The sequence below is a fragment of the Sebastes umbrosus genome, chromosome 22 (assembly GCF_015220745.1).
Source record: "Sebastes umbrosus isolate fSebUmb1 chromosome 22, fSebUmb1.pri, whole genome shotgun sequence".
NCBI classification, from domain to species: domain Eukaryota; kingdom Metazoa; phylum Chordata; class Actinopteri; order Perciformes; family Sebastidae; genus Sebastes; species Sebastes umbrosus.
This window is the reverse complement of record NC_051290.1, coordinates 14,776,601-14,790,700: the sequence shown is the minus strand read 5'-3', so window position 1 is coordinate 14,790,700 and position 14,100 is coordinate 14,776,601. Positions and strand designations below refer to the sequence as shown.

Here is a 14,100-nt window from a genome sequence, read left to right as displayed (position 1 = left end):
CCAATTAGGAGGAGATAATAGGTCTATTTTGCACATGAGTGTGTTTTTATAATCAGGTCCTGATATGCTGGAGATAATTTAAACTGCTCTGTGATAAAAATGGGGATGAACAACAACATAATTTTTTGTTATTTAGTTAACTAGAATTTGCCATGGTTTTTTTTATGATATGAGAGCTGTTTCATGCATTTATAATTCATGTAAGAAGACACAGAATGGCTTTGGTTTTTAATGGTTGACTTATTTGACCATTACTATTTCAACAGATTGCATCTGCTAATCATTCCCCCTCCCTATGACCCCATGGTTCTTTTTATTCTCAACAGAGCGTCCGTTGCACCACAGTGAGAGGATTCTTGAACAGGTGCTGGAGTGGAGTTCACTGGACTGCCCCAGGTCTGCTTTTCTTGTCATAAAGAAATTAACAGGGGCCAACAGAGTGGCTGATGGGAAAGGTACAGTATGCAATCGATGGCACAAAACCATTAAAAATGTACCCTTTAATGCTACATTTTTAATACAGTATGTGTTTTATACATACGGTATGTTGCTTTGTACTGGTTATTGTTCGTTGTAGGACTGAAACTGTTTTTTTTTCTTCTTTTTTTTGTCTTCTTTTGCTTCACTTTTTTTTAAAAGATTTGGTTGATTTGGTGACGCCCTGTTTACTGGTGGTAACAGCAAATGTAGTTTAATATGACATATTTCACAATACTAGGGGAAGCAAAACAAACTCTTATTGTTTTAATAAATAATAAATAATATTTTTCCGTCATTCTGGGAGCAACTGTGGTCTGAGTTTATGCTGCTCACGCACGGCATGAGTCTGCAAACAGCGGAAAAGTAGATGGTTAACGTTACTTCGTTGAGGAGCTCTTCAACTAACAGCTCGATCCTTCTTGTTCCATAACTCCCTGCAATATTTCAAACTGATCCCGCTATCAAAAAATTTCGAAAATGACCGTTGAAGTGAGTCAAGCTCGCTGGAATACACATTGCATTTCCTGTGACTACTTCATAATAAAAAAACAACTTAACTCGTGTTTGGCCATTTAAATACTTTTAATTTGAAACTGTAGCAGTAGGAAATGTTTGGTTTTCATTATCAGCAACTTAATAGAGCATTTTTTCCCGGGAATGTCGCCGCAGACACCCAGTTCGTAATACTGCATATATATAAATATTGCAATACTTTCATCAGTGGGTCATAATGCACTTTGTGTTGCCTCCTCCAGTGATAAATAGTGACTTAAAGCAGCAGTGGGTAGAAATAGAGCAAATATGATTAAAAAAAGTTATTTTTATAAAGCAGTCACTATACTGTAGTGCATGAGACAGGTAAATCTGAAAAAAAATCATGTGAATATGCATAATAAGTAAGTCATTTTAGTGGTGTATTGTTTTTCTTCGTAATTTTATAATATGTATGAAGAAAAGGTTGATATTCTCAACGGCCTCATCTTTTTCTTCTGTCATTATGCCTTTGCATTTACTGCGTCAAGTTACTTATATACCAGCTTGTTAAATTTTTAGCATCTGTGGCTTCTAGACGCGGACGGTAACGTTAATATTGCCGTTGCTTAGCAGTGGTGTTCTCACGACTTAACCCCTTGAACGCCAAGCACATCGTGTACACAACTTCCCCACGTTGCAAACACGAGCTCACCAGTTTCATTTGAAGGCACCATAATAAATGATTAAACCTGACATTTATCAAAGCATTTATTGATACTGACTAATCGTTTCAGCACCAGTTGACAGACAGTGTGTGTCCACTTTGGGCTGACACAGAAAATACCCCTCTTTAATTGACTTCATTGTGTTTTACAGTCGACCACAGACAGTTTATTAAAGGAGACTATCTGAAGTTCAACGACGGATCCTCCAAACTGCTGTCGGGGCACAAATTCCAGGACAAATATGTTGTACTACGTGCTGCGACGCTGCTGCTCTACAGAGATATCAAAGTAAGTACACTTTTATTTTCAGTTTAATCCACTGCCACATCTACTGTAAACACTTAACCACCGTGGGGTTTTTGCATGCCAACGCAAAGTATCGGGCGAACGAAGAGTGCTTTGTTTCGCGAGGGAATTTAAAAAGGTTATAAAACAGCTTTAGAAAAACAAAATGTGTTAGAATGGCACCTTTATAACTACAATTAAATAGACCGAACTCCGCCCAAACTCGCTTCATCTCCCTGGCGACGTGTCCGTCTCAGGGATCCAAATCTTTGAATAAAGTAGGAAAACAAAACCTACTGATGGCAGCTGACTCCCCACTCTCTTTGGGAAGAAAAAAAAGGACGAATACAGCTCGTGCTTCAGAGAGGACCAGCAGGGCCGAGTTCCCTGGAGGTCTTTTCTTCTCAGCACATTTCTGCAGTTGAAACATGGGATTCGTAAAGGAGTGTGAAGAAGTGTTAATAATTGATGGAGGTGCAGTAATTCTGGCAGCAGGGGGGGAGGAGAAATGGTGAGGGGGGGGGTGTTATGTATGTGTGTGTGTGTTGGGGTGTGCTTTCACTGAAAGCTTTTCTAAATATCAAGTTGCACAAGATTGTGGCTAATTACTGTGTAAAGGCTAAAGAAAATTAGAAGTGTTTCTGAAATTTTAATTGATATTCTTTGGCCTTGCAATTATTGCCAGGTCTGTATTTAGCGTAAATGATGTTGGATGAAGCAGAGAACCGGGGCGGTGGGTTGTGATGTGTAGGTGTCAGAGGCAAGCTATAACTTTGATTTTGTTCGCTTTGTTCTCTCTCTCCCCTCTTTGTTCTTTGTTGCTTAGAAGAAGAGGTTCGCTGGTAATGTTTCAAGTTGATTGTGATGCTGCACAGATAGTTCGTTGGCATTTCATTTTATTTTTTTGGTTTGTTAAGTTGCATTTAATGTGTTTTTTTTTCCTCATTCATTTATTCATCCAATTCTTTGGCAGGGCACTAAAGCAGAGAAAGTGATCCAACTCAACTCTGTGAAATGTTACCTCGGCCTGAAGAAAAAACTCAAACCTCCAAACAGGTAAACCACACTCACAAGCATCCTGTAATACTGTAATTCAAAATTTAAATGCATTGCTGACCATTAAGACCTGATGTTGAGGTTCTTATCCAGAATCAGTGTATTACCTACATTAACTGACGGTCGGCACGCCCCCCAGTTTGGAGAAGCAGACAGGAGTTACCGCACGGAAGCAAAGCAATGTTCTGCTGTGGACGAGGACGGCAGCAAAATATATTTTAGCCACCTAAAAGAAAGGCCCAACTAAAAAGATCTATATCAGTTTAAGTGTCTGCTATATTTAGAATATTTTTCGCCGGTTCACCTTGCCATGAGACAGCTATACAGTCTTTGTTTCCGACGGGGAACTGAAGCCTTTTTATCCGTCTATGATCTCACCAAAGCAACCACTCCATTGGAAAAAAACAGTGACGGATGAGGGACGAAAGTTTCGGAGTCGTAAACGTGATTGACACAACGCAAATTTATTTTTAAACATTCAACAAAAATTAAAGACTTGGTGTGCAAAGGCCTTAAATACTAAAGACTAAAAAGGTCTCCTTAATGATAAAGTAAGTAATTAAATAAGTATTTTGACAGAAGAAACCGTGACCCGATAAGCTTTATTTCTGTCATGCTACTCCATCCATTGAGGAAGACCATGCTATGTAAACTGAAAGCTTTAGAAAAACCTAGTAAGTGGACAATCCTTTTTTTTTTATTTCAAACTGCTGATTCCAAGGTCAGCATTGAGCTTTCACATTCAAATATATTACACTCACATTATGTGAAGATGATGTCAAAGTAAACTACATGTTTGTGTTTCGACAAGATTACCGCTGCAAATGCGTAAAAAACAATGAAAGGTAATAAGTACATGATTGTCAGCTTCATACAAAACACAGAGGATTGCATCTAGTATAATGCAATACATGGGAAAATATAAATTCAGTCTAATAGCTTTTATTTGGAGCTCCTGTGAAGTGCATTTTATGAGCATTTATTCATTTGCGGCAATATTCCTTGTTTCCATCAGTGAAATGGTTTTCATTGTCATATAGATATGACTGAAATGAGGATGATGGCTAGTCTCTCTCCCTCTGAGAGCAGCCAATAAAACAACAGCGCTGCAAATTTTACACCTGCTTCTCCCAGATGTTAAATCACAGACACAACTGCCTCCGCCACAGCGGTCAATCGACAATTACGAGCCAGTTTTAATGGCCATTTTTTATTCATTTCCATTTCCCTCCTTGCATATCTTTTTTTTGGTGCAGTACACTGTTTTTCTGTAAAAACTTGCATAATGAATGTGGTCAAACGTGACTCATTAGAGCCCAAAACTGCTCCACCTTCCTGTTATTAAGATGAACAAGTGATTATTTAGCATCGCCGCTGTGTTTGTTTGCGTGTAAACTGTTTGTCCACGAAAGATATATTGCCCTTCCTCTTCCCCCTTTAAAGTCTAGCGTCACCAGGAGATAACCCTGACCCCATCGTATTTTTCACTGTAACGAAATTGATTAAATGTAATTGCATTTTAACAAATACAAATTATTCCGCACATAGAAAAACATCGCCGCCACTGTTTTATTTTAATGATCTTCCATTATTATAATTGATGACACATGCCAAAACCCCTCAGCGGTTTGGTCGAACAAAGAGGAAAAGTTTTGAGAAGCCAAAAAACCCCTATATTTCACATTACCCAATTCTAATTCCTCATAATTTTCCCCCATGTCGGAATTTGGAGTCTGGGGAAGCGTGAAAAATGAGTCCAGCAAAGCGATTGTCTGCATTACGCCGTCCTTCAGGGGGAGAGAAAGTGGATAAGAGAGCAGGAGTGGGAGATGAAGAGAGAGAGAGAGGGGGGGGAAAGAGGGACAGAAGGAGAGGGCGATACAGCGCGGTATCATAGATATACTGTCGAGTGGGCTGTGGGAGAAGTGATACGGTGAATAAAGAAATAAAGACAGAGTGCTGAGGAGAATGGAGAGAGTCACAGTGAGAGGGTTAGGAGAGGCAGCGCTCCAGTACCTCATTAGGCAGAGGTCTATCTGTGAGCGGCCTACTGCGGGGTTGGATCGGCTGCCTTAACTCACAGGAGTGGTGCTCCAGGCTGCGGGCTCTCTATCTCTGCCCCCTCTCTCGCTTTGTTCTTCCCCCACTTCTCTGCTCCTGTTCAAGCCACAGCTGTGAAGGGTTTCAGGGAAGGTGTATTCTCCAGGAAGGTGCTCTTTTTCACCTTATACTGCCTCTGTGCAGGTATAATTCACACTGTAACGCACACATATGTACATGTATGTACGCATAAATGTTGTGGGAAGAATCATTTAATGCACATATGGCAACAACATTCAGTGCATCATTTAAGGCTCATAGTGAGTAGTGTGAGCTCTGTGTATTGTACACTTTTGCATAAATATTAGGGGCGGGAAAAAAATTCTATTCACCTATGTATCACATATTTTTACAATTTTTAAATTATTTTTTTTAATGCCAGAATCGATATATTTGCTTCATTTGAGTCTATAGGGAGGTAAAAAGAAGTTAGCGCTTTTATTGTTGTAGTCTGAGTAACGTGACGTCACATCCGTTCCGTATCCGTCAACCAAAACAAACCACAGCCCGCTGCCGTGAGCCGAAAGGACAAAGCAGAAAACAGCGGAGGGTCATTGTGGATACGACCTGCACCCTCACATTTTATATCCGACGTGGTAAACGCTACACATACAGTAAAGTATGGAAACATTTTGTGTTTCACAAATTGCCAGGAAAAGCAGAGCTATTGCCATCATGGCTAAAGCTGCATGCTAACTCTGTCATGTCCAGGAAACGTTATCGTATTGCGGTAACGTGCGGTCAAGCCAGCCGTCACTCGTGTTAAATCGTCCGACGCTACAACTGTAGAGCACCCATATATTGACATTTATGTTAAATACATTCAAACGGCCCCGATGGAGCTGACCATGGATGTATAAAGTGACCGGAGCTGACGGGAGAGCTAGAGACCACCTTGGAGAAGTTAGCGGAAGTATACACGTTTGACTACGTCCGGTTTTCAAAATAAGGTGTTAACAAAGGGAACTGCATATAAAACATAACCAGTAGTTTAAAAAGTTACATGTACCTTATAAATAAAACAAAAAAAATACCACTAATTTGTGAAGGAAATGTTTTAATAAATGATGTCTGACAATGATCGATATATTTGACTTCAGGACATCTCTGACTACATACATGCTGAAAATCAAACAATTTTAATTTCGATATTTTCCAAATTTAAAGTCCCAAGAAGTGTATTATTCAACTTTTTCCCATGGTCTAGTGTTAAAAAAGTTAACAAAAATTGCAATAAATCGTAATATCGAACGGCAATACTTGTAGAATCGCGATACCTATCGTGGTATATCATGATACTATCGCATCGAGAGATAGGTGAATCCTCCCTACCCTAATAAACGTGTGGGCTGAAACTTAATTAAATCCACTGTTGCATTTTAATGAAAATGTTTTCATCTGCTTCTGTCTCTAACAATACTTTCTCAACAACTTTTTTTTCTTTTCTGGAGTTGAATACTTTAAAATTCCACTTTCCTTTCACAAAAACATGTTTATAACCTTTTGTCTTCCGAATAACGTCGGTGCACAGGACATTGCAAGTTTAAAAAAAAAAAAAGCAAAATCTCCGAGTCTGAACTGTGTCCTTCTCGTTTAACAGCTGGGGCTTCACAGTCTACACTGATAAACAACAATGGTGAGTGCTGCTGCAGACGTTCTCTGATTCAATAATTGATGAGTTTGACTTTTACCCTTTTCTACTTAGAAATATCTATAAAACAGAAGGAATCGAGTGTGCGGAGAGTTAAGAAGTTGGATTTAAAGCACGTCACTTCCAAATAGATTAGACTGTGGGTCCATCAGTGCTGTTAAACTATATTAACAATGATGACTCATAAGTATGAAGCTGAAAATGAGCATGATATTAGACCTTTAAACCATCATTCTAGATTGTTACTTACACCACAAATCACCAACCCCCTGCACTTAGACGGTGTAGATCCATGTCATCATAAGTAGTGACAGCACAGCCCACCCTTTTCATCATGTCTATTTACAGTGATCAATGAACTGTCCCCTCTCCGTGGAACTGTGTCCAGTTCTGTGACTCACCACATCCAGTCACCTGGTTCAAATTAGTGTGAAAATAACAAGGTTGGCAAATCAGTGACTCATGCGACCGAGCTTTCCCTCCTCAGGCATTTCTGCTGCGAGACGAGGGAGGCGCAGGTCAGCTGGGTGACGGACATCATCAGGATGAAGGTAAGATGACGTGCAAACACAGAGAAACAAGATCGAGGGATGCACTCATGCGAACGCTTGATGAAGCAGATTTAATGAGCAGATCATGCTGGTGACTTTGGGAGAAGTTTTCTATCTTTTCTCTTAACCCTCTTACTGCAAAAAAAAACCCCAAATATCAGCAAATGTGGACGCGCACATTGCGGACACATCTGAGAAATACACTCGATTACGACCCGGGAATAAATCATCTTTTGTATCTCAGAACAAGGAGATATGATAAATCATATTTCCCCCCAAATCATCCGTTTCCATTGTGCAGGTTAGGCAGATGAAAACACATAAACAGGGAGAAGAACTGTAAAGTTTTCGAGGTCACTCAGCAATAACATAAATCATTTTATGTGGAAAAGCTGTGAGAATAAGGTCAAGGCGAGTGTAACAATCACATTGTGGTACTTAGCCCCCAGATACAGCTAAGTGTTGTCGCTGTCAGGCGCTGACACAGCACATATGGCATAAATAATGCAAGGCAAAGCAAACACAGGCAGAGCAGCTACGGCTGTGTCATATTTCCGTATTATTGTTCACTCTCGGTGAAATAACCATCTTGTTTTCCTCATTAGGCTAAATATGTGTGTCTATTCCGCTCGTATCCGAGTAAATGACTATAACTTGAACATTCGCACTCATCCCTAAACTGAAAGATCTAACCGTATCTCCGCTCCGTATTGTATGCTCAGCACATTTAATCGCTATTCGCCCCTCCGCTCGGCTTTCCTTTATGGGAACCTGTCTGCGGCGCGGCGTTGTTTATCACAGGTGCTTACTGTAAAAGCCTTTTAGTGCCTTAGTTTGGGTTAGCGAGTAAAAAGGGCAACACTGTCAGGGAGAGATTGATCTAAAAGGCGAAGCCAATTTTTTGTCTGTTGTTTCTAAGTGTTTCAAGGTGTTTATTTCAGTGAGCTCAGTGACTTTTCCCTGCTCTTTGCAGAAGCTCTTAGCTCGGCAACAACTAAATCCATAGCAGACTGGAGCCGGCTAAAAATATTAGGATTCTCCTCCCAAATCCGCTAAATATCAGGATTGTCAGCTTCCAACACGGGGGCTTGTGGGAAGGACACAGGACTGGTGGAAAGGGCAGAGAGAGAGAGAGAAAGTGTAGATGAGAAAGTAGACAGAGAGCACTTCAGTGTTCTTGATTTCCTTTCTCTTACCTGTTAGCGAGCATTGTGCTCCCGACAGTTTCCATAGCAACTGGCGATGGAGGACCTGGTTTTGAAGCGAGGTGGAATGGCTGGTGGTGGTGGTGGTGGTGGTGGAGTGTCGAAGGGGTTGCGGTGAGGGTGTAAAAGGTCCAAGGACAGGTCATAGCAGTGATGAAATACAGATTTGTTAAAGAGAGACAGCTCTATAGGTCCAGGGGTCACATTGATGTAAAAGGAGAAGTTGTTAAAGAGAAAGTTTAGCCAGAGATCAGAACAGAGTCGGACTGCAGCGATAGCACGGAGGGATCGTGACCCTCTGACTTTCCTTCGTTTTTAAAGATCCCTGTGTTAGTCTAGACTAAAAGCAGCAATCTAGACCTATACATCATGTAAACTGACACTAACTCTGCCATTTCTTCTTTCTGTATCGGAGTTATTTCGTAGTCACGATGAAAGAAATGTCTGTATAAGTGTATAGATGTGTTTTTATGTGTGTTACCCCTTTGCTTTGACATATGTAGAAGAAGCCAAGTTCAAACATCCCAAAAACTTAAAGGGAAAATAAATTAATCAACATGAACATGATCTTTGTTGTCTACATTGAATCACCGCCAAAAAAATATTTATAAAAATGTATAACCGTACTAGTAATATCTGCTGTTGGCTTTGTGTGTCTTCAGTACGGTTCTGACCTCTGCTCAAAGACCAGTAACTCAAAAGAAGCTGCAGATCACAAATCCTCCAGAGGGAGAGCGGTGACTGAAGGCCGGAAGATTCCAACGCACAACCACAATACCAGCAAACAGGTGAGAAAATCAATAGATATACAGTACACAGGGCCAGCTCTAGCCGTTTTGGCGCCTTATGGTTTAAGCCAGCCATGAATATACAGTATATATGTATATATATATATATATGACAAAGTTAATGCAATAATTACGTGTTTTAATTCATTTTAACACCACACATTAATGCAATCGATATTCCGGAGGTTAAATAATGCTCCAAACTTACGCTAGATTTTGACGAGAAAAAACTGGCATGGCCATTTTCAAAGGGGTCCCTTGACCTCTGACCTCAAGATATGTGAATGAAAATGGGTTCTATGGGTACCCACGAGTCTCCCCTTTACAGACATGCCCACTTTATGATAATCACATGCAGTTTGGAGCAAGTCATAGTCAAATCAGCACACTGACACACTGACAGCTGTTGTTTCCTGTTGGGCTTGAGTAGTGAACATATTTATTTATGCTAAATGCAGTATCTGTGAGGGCTTCTGGACAATATTTGTCATTGTTTTGTGTTGTTAATTGATTTTCCAATGATAAATATGTACGTACATTTGCATAAAGCAAGCATATTTGCCCTCTCCCATGTTGATAAGAGTATTAAATACTTGACAAATCTCCCTTTAAGGTACATTTCGAACAGATCAATATATATATACACACATTTGCTGACCGTTTTTCTGCCACATTCAAGTTACATCGGGAGAAGCAGAGGAATATGCTTTCAATGCTTCAGCTCAAAGGTTTTGTTAGAACATTTCACACATTCAAATGACTCGTTGCCACCACCGTGATGTTGATGTGAACATTGTATGTAAATTTTCCGTACAAAGGAACTCTCCTGACAGCACAGATGTGGTAAGGTTGCCACTGTAGTTCCACTGTGGTTGACTTGAATTCTATCTATTGCGATTCATCTTTATCTGCCATATTTGCCCACAGCTGACAGACAAGAGGTTTTCTCTTGCTGACGGCAACCCGAGGCCCACCAAGTACGCCACTGTCCCCCACAAGACAAACACCACAGCCAACTGCCCGAAGCACAACGACACGCTCAGGGCCCCAGAAGTCCCGTACAGAAGAAGCTCCGTGGATACCGGCCAAACTCGACGCCTCCCTTCCTTGTCCCCGTCCAGACACTCCCAGCACTTGGCTCTGCCTGTTCCTCCTCAGAGTGGCTCTAAGACCCTTGGCAGGAGACCTGTTCTGGGCGGGGAGGCCATGATGCCGCCTAATCTGCTGAATGAACTTAGCTCGGTGCTGAGCAAGAATAGCCGCAGCGCCAAGGGCAAAGACTGACAGGAAGTCAGGAGAAAGAGAGGGTATAGCTAGAACGGTCAGTTTGACAAACATTACAAGGCTGAGTATAGAAAGAAAGATGCGGAGAGAGAGCCGCAGCCTGAAGACCGCTTTTGAACTTGTATATATAAAGGGAAGCCGGTGCACAAGGGGATGTGGAAAAACAGGTGCAGAAGACAGTGGAGGTCATGCAGACCTCAGCTGGACATGGCGCTGACCCAAGCACTACAAAGCGGGATTTATACGCCGCTCCTCTCAACCTTGAGAATGTTACAAAAATATGTTCGGCTGTCAAACCACGGAAGCTTTCAGAAATACTCCAAAGTGTTTGCTGCATGAATGGGAATTTTGACTACTATCTGAAAAGTATTGTGGTTATTTGAATCCTTATAAAGTTTATCTTTAGGTAAATATTATTTTTTTAATAACACTTTTGCAGCAAAAGCTATGTAATGTAGATGCACATATTAAAAAGCATTCCCTTTATTTTGTATTAATAGTGGCGGGGTCCGCCATCACCTTATAGAATTACAATTAGGTTTAGGGCCTGCTGGCCACTTACGATGGCTAATAGACATGATTAGCTGGTAGTGGTGGGCAATCTCACAAATAATTATTATTTATTTGTAATTATTTTTGAATATGTTTTTACACAGTTACGCACCCTTTTTCCACTGTAACCATAAGCTGCATAGCTAATAAAAGTTTTTATAACCACCTTTAAACTTTGGATCAGCACTTTTAGCTAACATGATTTTAGCTAACTTTGCACTGGCTGCCACCAAATGTCATTTTAAGGTACAGTATACATATAGGCTAGTAATAAATATTGTAAAACGCTTAAACATGCTATATTACTCAACATTTTAGTGCACGTTTCACCTTAATGTTCAGTGTTTACATACTTAAACAAAATACTTCAAGCTAAACATCACGTTTAGCCAATACCCCTCCACGTTAGCTTGTTTTTACATGTTTATTTGTAAAATACACCTAAAAATATTTAAAATATTGCTGCCATGGAAGAGCATGAGTGATTAATGATTTGTGGACGACTCACAAACGTTCCAGGAGACTTAAGTTTTCTGGTTCATGTTCAGCTTCGATTGGAAATAAACACTATTAAAGGAACAGTGTGTAACATTTCGGGGGATCAACGATCCTCAGTTGGTTGCAATTTGCAACCACACCGCTAGATGCCGCCGAATCCTACACACTGTACCTTTAAAACGGATTACGAGTTACCAAAGGTGATACCAGATTCACATAAAGAGATGATATTTGCAGCACAAATGTTTACCATACATATATTTTTAGCCTCCTTTACCCAGTTTGTAGTTTAGCACATTCAAAGTTTAACTAGATATATTAGATGAGAGACTCACAAATGTCTTGCTCAATCAGAAGCAGGCCTCGAGAGATTAATTAACTTGAACATAATTTTAGCTTTTTTGCTGAATTTTAGGTGTAAAATTAACAGTCCTGAACAGATTGTGATCTGAAATATTTCAATTTCCATTTGATGGTCTCTGTTAACACTTAGTGGACACACATTCTTTTATATACCGTATTTATTGTTGACTTTCACTTTTGAATATGTTGATAAATTAAGGAGAAATACTGTTTCTTTCTTTGCCAAAAAGCATTTGCTAAAAATTACCTTTCCTGTGTTTCCACAGAAATGCAGATGGTGGGAACAATGGAAGATGGTAGAGGTGTCAGCGTGCGAGTGTGTAACACAAAGTGCGATTCACACAGGAAATTGTTTTTAGAGAAATTGCCACTTTTATACAGTTTTACAGCAATGAAACTACAAATACACCCGCATCCATCAGATAATTACAGTTTGGTAAAAATAAAATACCGCAGGAAGTAAAGCCATTAAAATAATATGAGAATGAAAGCATCAGAGTTAAATGATAATTACCGTCATTGCTTTCAGGTTTATTATACATCATGATTGGATTTTTTTTTCTCTCTCTTCAATTGCAAAGAGCTCTTTATCTGTGTTTTATTTCTATTTTAATATTGCGGCAGCTCTCTGCAGGTTTATATATTACGGTCCTTTGGGCCTTTTTCTCACCAGGTAAATCTGCTCAGTATCTATAGGGATTTTATATTACTGTGGATTTCCTTCTGTACACTCTGTTGTGTTCCATGAACATATCCGCAAGATTTAGGAGTCCTGGAATCACGATGAGCAACTTAAGCCCCGTTGTGGATGTAAAAAAAACACTCCATCTTCCATCTTTGACGTATTTATATATAATTATATCATTATTTTATTCATAGATTTCATTAAATTCTGCATTTTTCTCGAGTGAAATGTAAGAATAAACTCACCGTTTCAAGTCGCACCCTGTTGTTGAATAATGTATGGCTGTTCGGAAAATGCACACATAGGCAATTGTCACACGGGTTCCTCCATGAAAAATTCATATTAACATTTTATTTTCATTACGCCTCATACGCCAGCTGCTTGTCCTTTGTTTCATGTCTTTATATTCTAATCATAAAGCTGCCACATTTGTGCATTTGGTGGTCATGTGCAAATATATGTTTTCATCCCTCGGCCATATTAGTTATATGATCATTGGACGAGTGGAATGAATACGTTCCTACTTAATTGGCCTGTTGAGAGTCTATTTCATTCCATGTAGCCTTGCGTCCGCTGGCACACTCTACAATATAACCTCTTGGTTCTGATGTATAAGAATAGATAAGTGCCTTTGACTCATTTGTTCACCACTAAATGCCTAATTCCTTTCAAAAATCACATTATAACTCACTTGAGAGCCATGAAAATAATAATTCTCTCACTTTCATGTCTGCTGTATTTACTTGCACTGATACCAGACCACCTCTAGGTCCTCTGCACCTTTCCTCGGACTGTCATCTGTATGTATATCTACCTCTGTTGTCCTCTCTGTGTGTGTGTGTGTGTGTATAAACCAGCGTTTTCGCCATCCCTCTGAGGCCTACAGTGTACGAAGGTCACCATATGGTGTAAGAGAGGTCAGTGAAAAGCTCTGCAAAGTCATCATATGCGACGACATTCAGCACATCACTCTGTCGAGGTAACAGCTTGCGTCGCTGCAGTGGTGGAAAATAACAAAGTACATTTACACACAAGCATTGCACAGAAGTATGATTTCGAGGTACTTGTACTTTTACCCTTACTATTATTTTCATTTTATGTTTGTATTCTTCTACTTCACTACACATCACAGGGAAATATTGTACTGTTTCCTAGGTAGAGTTACTAGTTAATTTTCCGATTAACATTATAAAAAATATAGAATAAGCTTATAACATACAATCCATTGCAATTATTATTATTTTTTTTAAAACACTTCCTTTACTTCTGTCTCTTGGGTCATGTCTGGAAGATAACTTATAATTTGAGAAACTCAAGAGATTGGTTAAAGTCTGACATTGGCCTCGAAAGGTTAAGGTTATAGGATAGAGTGTCGGGCAGTGAGTCTCGTGAGAGTTTTTGCG

The 14,100-nt window shown here is 39.8% G+C and overlaps 1 protein-coding gene across 2 annotated transcripts in view; it reads left to right on the top strand.

The window, feature by feature from the left end:
• Positions 1 to 12,928, top strand: part of zmp:0000000660 (arf-GAP with Rho-GAP domain, ANK repeat and PH domain-containing protein 2) — a 140,685-nt gene extending 127,757 nt beyond the window's left edge. The window contains exons 27-33 of one of the 2 annotated variants that reach the window (XM_037758753.1): positions 327 to 455; positions 1,831 to 1,967; positions 2,938 to 3,020; positions 6,721 to 6,756; positions 7,259 to 7,322; positions 9,190 to 9,315; positions 10,243 to 12,928. In XM_037758753.1, the coding sequence (XP_037614681.1) occupies positions 327 to 455; positions 1,831 to 1,967; positions 2,938 to 3,020; positions 6,721 to 6,756; positions 7,259 to 7,322; positions 9,190 to 9,315; positions 10,243 to 10,599 (932 nt within the window). In that variant the 3' untranslated portion in view covers positions 10,600 to 12,928. The remainder of the gene's footprint in view (positions 1 to 326; positions 456 to 1,830; positions 1,968 to 2,937; positions 3,021 to 6,720; positions 6,757 to 7,258; positions 7,323 to 9,189; positions 9,316 to 10,242) is intronic. The other variant, XM_037758752.1, reaches the window with a different exon arrangement.
• The last annotated feature ends 1,172 nt before the right edge of the window (positions 12,929 to 14,100 follow it).